The sequence below is a fragment of the Glycine max genome, chromosome 13 (genome assembly GCF_000004515.6).
Source record: "Glycine max cultivar Williams 82 chromosome 13, Glycine_max_v4.0, whole genome shotgun sequence".
NCBI lineage: Eukaryota > Viridiplantae > Streptophyta > Magnoliopsida > Fabales > Fabaceae > Glycine > Glycine max.
Window position 1 is genome coordinate 37,675,681 of NC_038249.2, and position 6,000 is coordinate 37,681,680.

General features: G+C 31.5%; 1 protein-coding gene across 2 annotated transcripts; it reads left to right on the plus strand.

Annotated features, from left to right (window-relative positions):
- The first annotated feature begins 1,735 nt into the window (after positions 1–1,735).
- On the plus strand, positions 1,736–3,651 carry LOC100818795 (uncharacterized). 2 transcript variants are annotated; one of them, XM_003541810.5, is made up of 2 exons: positions 1,736–2,561; positions 2,966–3,651. In XM_003541810.5, the coding sequence occupies exons 1-2, from the start codon at positions 1,943–1,945 to the stop codon at positions 3,331–3,333; spliced, it is 987 nt and encodes a 328-aa protein (XP_003541858.1). In that variant the 5' UTR covers positions 1,736–1,942; the 3' UTR covers positions 3,334–3,651. The 2 variants fall into 2 exon arrangements, with proteins under 2 accessions (XP_003541858.1, XP_006594794.1); XM_006594731.4 differs by having other exon boundaries at positions 1,829–2,561; positions 2,963–3,651.
- The last annotated feature ends 2,349 nt before the right edge of the window (positions 3,652–6,000 follow it).

Genomic DNA, 6,000 nt, shown 5'->3' on the forward strand with positions numbered 1-6,000 from the left:
GGAATGACTTTCATCGTCAAGAACATTGCATGTTCAAAAAAAACTTGATTGATCTATATATAAATCCATTTACATGAGGAAAAAAAACTTCTCACTTTACGTTATGTATATTTTAACCATAAATGAAAACAAACCTAACTTTGAAAACATATATACTTTAATATAATCATCAAAGTTATAATCTCAATGTAAATTAGGTGTTTGTGTGATTAATTAAAATTTAAATCACACAAAACTAACAATACTGAATATAATTAGTAGATAGTTAAGTTTCTTAAGTAGGGCAACAAGAATTTAATTTCTTGATCATATATATGAAGAATAATTTTATTGTCCTTAGGATAGACAAAACCTACATAGATTATATTTAAGTCTCAAATAAATGGATGATTGAATCCAAAATGTAGCTCAAGATGTGAGGGTTAATATTACCCTTCACATATATACATTATTTTGGTTAGTCAATGTGGAATCTAAGCACATATTTACAACTTAAGATTGGACATATCAAATGTAAGTTTATAAGACTAAACGTCAAACTCTTATACCATCTCAAAAATTAAATTTGGACTGAACTCAATTCAAAAAACTAACTTATAGGGGTGAAGATTATCACATATTTATATATATCATTTTTATCATATCTTTAATTAATGTGAAATCTCCATCAAAGGATATATGCTTGTTTTAGAGATTACTAATAATTGTAAATATAATATATGAAGAAAGTAAAAGTAGACTTTAAGTTTGATTTCAATTAATTTGGATTCTTAATTATGTATTGAATCATGTTAGAAAATCTTTAACAATAACATATTAAGCTATTTCCTAATGTTGAAAAAAAACATTAAATATGAATTTATATATATCAAATAAATATTACATTAATCAATTACCCAAAATATATTCACTAAGAAAATATTTTCTATATTAGGAAAATTAGATGAATAAATCTTAAAAATATAATCATAGATAAATAATCAAGATTTAAAATCATATGATGACCACTTAAAAGAATGTGACTTTTTTTATTAAAAAAAAAAACTCATATGACTTATGTGCTTTAGAGCCCATTTAAATAAGCAACTTAATTAGGATCTTATTGAATAAGGTCCAATAATTATAAAAAAAAATATGCCTATAAGCTTTTATAATAATTATTTAATTTTTCACCTATAATAATCTTTTAATTAGTTGATAACGTGTAAAAACCTTTAAAGTATATAAAAATGAAACTTAAAAGTAAATTAATTGCTAGTAACAGATCCTGTTTCAATGTTCTAATTTTGTAAAGGAAAATTTTTGTTTTTATGTTAAAATAAAAACTGGGACATGTGGTTAATTTAATTGCATTATTTTAGTCTTGGAGTGTTGCATTCAAGAGAGAGGGAGAGAGAGTCAAGTGGTCAAAATGGTTCCCATTAGTGGTCGGTATGGCGGTGGACTTTTGCGCTGGCATGTGGGAAAGCCCAGTAAGACCTGCCAATCCCTACCGCTCCGGCTGTAACGGTCATATTCTTTTTAGCCGTTGCTTATATCATAATCACTACTTTCTTTTATTAACAATCAAATATATTCCAATAATATTCAAGTTGCTTCATTTTGTTCACACAAAAAACTATGGTACAACATTTTGCTTACGCCTAATAATAATTTTTCACAACAAAATGTTTTTATATACAAAAAAGCTATAGTACTAGTATGATATGAGTTTAGAGGACTAATAGAATGAGACTTTAGTCAAAAGTTCAATGCTTTCCCACAACTTGATCCAACGGTTCACATCGCATCACACAAACGCACACAAATACAGATATAAATAGCCTCCTTTCTCTCTTCTCCTAAACTTCCCAGCAATCACACACACACCCAAGCGAAGAAGGTAAGTTCCCGTTACAGAGATAGAAAAAACAGAACAAAACAAAAGAAAAAGAAGAAAAGAATGGGTTATGTTTCTATGAAAGTGGTTCTAATCTCCACCGGGGTTTTATCCATGGCAATGGGTTTGAAACTCACACTCCCTTTGCTCTCGCATTTCCTCCTCAACCAAGCCCCTCACGTGTGGACCTTCCTCCTCACGTGCTTCACTCCCCCTTACCTCTACATCCTTCTCAACTTCATCATCCTCACCATCGTCGCTTCCTCCAAACTCAACAACCACCACCACTCTCCGCCGGATACCACCGTCCTCCTCCCCTCCGACCCCGTCATCTACGCCCTACCACCCGCCGCAGTCCAGATCCTCGCTCCGGAAACCGTCAACATCTCTGCCGCTGTACAAACGGACTACAACGCCGTCGCCTCTGAGAAATACCTCTACGAAACGAAACCGACTCTCAGCTACGACACCGTTACGGAAGGTAACGGCTCTGTCGGCTACGTTTACGACGAGAACACGCCGGTGAAAGCGACGGTTAACAACGACGACGAAGCCGTTGGCGTTGTCTCTCCAAGCCTGCAGAGGAAAGACTCCTCGGACTTCGCGTTCGCAAATGAAAACTTGAAACCGCCGGTTTCCGCCAGATTCAGCCACCGGAAATCCGTTAGAGCCAGTCCCGAAGGTATCGTCACTACAACTGTATTACTATTTATTTATCTATTCATTCATTTGTTTTTTGAAATTTGAAATTGAAAAATAATCAGAATAAGAAAAGGAGAACTGAAACTGATTTAATAAATGTTTAACAAAACATAAGTTCATTAAATGATTCCGTAGAATAGTAGTAAGATGAAATTTCAATTCTAATAAAAGTATATATAAATTTTGATTTATAAAGTACGAGATGTAATAAATGAAGTGATTAGATATAAATAGAGAAGAAGATGCAATCGTATCAGCAGTAATGCATTGGATTTTATTAGAACTCCGCAAAGTGTTTGAAATGTAACAAAAAAAAAAGAATGATATAAATAGAGGAGAAGAAAATATTGTTATATGAATTGATGTATGGTTATGGTGTAGCAGGAGGGAAGGTGGTGGCGTTGGGAGTGGCGAAGGCGAAGAAGCAGGAGACGTTGGAGAGCACGTGGAGGACGATAACGGAGGGGAGAGCGATGCCGTTAACGCGGCATCTGAAGAAGGCGGAGACGTGGGAGAGGGAGACGCCGTTACGGGACTTGAACGGAGGGGGCAAATTGATGAAGAAGTCGGAGACGTTCGCGGGGAGGGAGAAGAACGCGTCGACGAGGCTGAGGAAGGAGCCGTCGCTGAGTCAGGACGAGTTGAACCGCCGAGTGGAAGCGTTCATCAACAAGTTCAATGCGGATATGAGGCTGCAGAGGCAGGAGTCGCTGAGGCAGTACAAGGAGATGATGAATCGAGGAGCTCACTGACTCACACAAGTCACAAAACATTTGCTCCAATAATCAAATTGGGGGGAAAGAAAGAAAACGTGATTAAACAAGGTTTTCTTGTGTTGCATTGCATTGGTTTTTTGTTCAGGCAAATGATGAACGAAACACAGTTTGGGATATAGGGAAAGTTTTAGTTTAGAGTCTATGGAGAAAATGTGTAGGGGATATTTTAATTTCCATGAATTGGTTTTTTTTTTCCCCTTCTTTTGGTTGTTTATTTATTTTGTTAATAGTGTTAATGCCAACGCTTTTTAATGCAATCTTCCGATTGCCGGAGGAAATGTTTTTTTGCTGGTATTTTCAATCTTCTTTTGGTTCTTTATAGCATAGTATGTTAGTACTTGCCTATGCTTTTTAATGCAATCTTCTGATTTCCGGAGGGGCAATTTGAACTTATTATTCATGGACTTGAATTGAATGCAAAGTGAGAGACGAGTTTGGGGTGGTAATAACTGAAAATGTAATCAATTTCCTGAGTAGGATTGGAGGAGATGTATGCTATGTGAAGATTGAAGAACCTGTGACCCACAACAACGTTTCGTAAATTTGAATGAGAATGGACGAATAATTATTTAAATTGAATTTATGTGTGTTAGAAACCGCTGGAACTTGGAAGGTCAGAAATCGCATGAATAAATATTGGGTTTCACGGGCAATACAATCTGAGATGTAGTATATATATATATATATATATATATATATATATATATATATATATAACCATAGTTATTTGCTTTTGGAATTGTATGGAATAAATAGTGCAGTCTGATTAAATTTTTTTAGTTGATATATTAGAATAAAAAATTAATCAAGTTCCTTGAAATAGTAAAAATATATGATATAATAAATAAATGTGAAAAATAATATAAAATTATTTTGACTTAAATGTAACTTTGGTCTCTATATTTTATTTAATATTTAATATGTAATTTTTGATTTTTTTATTTTAAAATTGAGATATTTATTACTCATATTTTAAAAAATTGATAATTTTGATTCTTTTATTTCAAAATATAAATATTTGATCCCATATTTTATAAAATCTATAATTTTAGTTTAATATTTAATTTTGTTTATATTTTATTTCTTACTTAATAATTGATTAAATCATTTATTGATGATACTTTAAATGAATATGTTAAATTTATGGTTTAATTGAATCAAAAGAAATGAAATAAAACATAGATAAAATTAAAAGTTTGATAAGAATATGAATTTTTTAAAATTACAAAATTTTTAAAAATGAAATGACTAAATTTATCTATTTTGAGATGAGAGAATTAAAATCATAATTTTTTTTTAAATAAAAGAATCAAATATCTCAATTTTAATATAAAAAACTAAAATTATTAAATAAACAAAATACATATCAAAATTACATTTAATTGAATTATTTTTAAAAACTTATAAGAGTTGTTTCATTAGAGTTATCCTTTTAAGCACGCCTATCCCATCTTGGTAACTTTTTTTCGGGAGATTTTTCTTAAATAGATTTTTTCAATATTATATACATCACATCACTCGTGTATATTCTTTTTTTCATTATTTAAGTAACTCTAAAAATTTACTAAATAACTTTCACATCCTTACTATTTCTCAACTCTAATTTAAGTAACTCGTAGATAACTTTCATCAACATTTTTTTCCTAAGTCATAATTACTTAATATATGAAACAATAAAACAATAAAAAGATAACCAATTTTAATGAATTAAATTTTATTTTAAATGATAAAAAATAGTTTAAATTACAAAATTTGAAAGATCATGCTAATCAATGTCCTCTCAGTACACTGGTTAAAAAATCAATAAATAAATAAAATAATTGAACATTGAAAGTTGCATTATAAATCATGGGAAAATATACTATCATACTTCCCAATAAAAAAAAATCTATTTTTATTCCTTAACTTGGGTCTTTAGGCATTAGTTAATATTTTCCGAGTTAAAATAATATTCAAAATAAAAAGCTATCAAGTTATTAAAAATAAAAAGCTATACAGGTTACTAAACAAGAGAACTTCTGTAACATAAAATCTACAACGGTTAGGTTTTTTTTTCTTAGACAAAAGCACCTGATACTTGTTAAGACTGCACCCCAGTGATAGGTTCTTATTTAGATATGATGCTTATTAATAATAAAAAAAAAGTGGGATAAGCACTCTGAACATGGAAAACTAGGACCAAGTACACTCTTAATTGAAATGTATGAAACTATGAATAGTGTGTGTAATTTTTCGTGGGTAGGAGGGAAGGCAGCGTGTCACAAGAAGGAATTTGTATAATGCAATGGTATGATGAGACAAGCTTTGTTTACCAAAAGCCATGTCGCCATAATAGCAGTGACCTAACAATGAGGTGTTTTTTGAAAACTTAATAAAAATCTGAGTTAGTCCAGAAAGTATTCATGGTGATTCAAGCCACGTTGTATATGGCATAAGTGAACAACATATCACCTAGGTTTCACCATGTCAGCAGAGCCTTTCATGCCATTTTGGAAAATTGAGTGTTGATGGACGTGAGTGAGAGAGGATAGGGGTGAAGACTTCGACAAATTTACTGTAGGGGTTGCTTTTAAAAACAATTTACGAAAGAGGGTCTCTTTTAAAACAAATTACAAAGGGGATCTCTTCTGTACGTGGGTCGCC

Bases quoted from the DNA above. Each gene is read 5' to 3' on its own strand.
- LOC100818795 (XM_006594731.4), top strand. From the start codon at position 1,943: ATGGGTTATGTTTCTATGAAAGTGGTTCTAATCTCCACCGGGGTTTTA. The intron at 2,562-2,962 runs GTATCGTCACTA...GTTATGGTGTAG, and splicing joins CGTTAGAGCCAGTCCCGAAG to CAGGAGGGAAGGTGGTGGCG.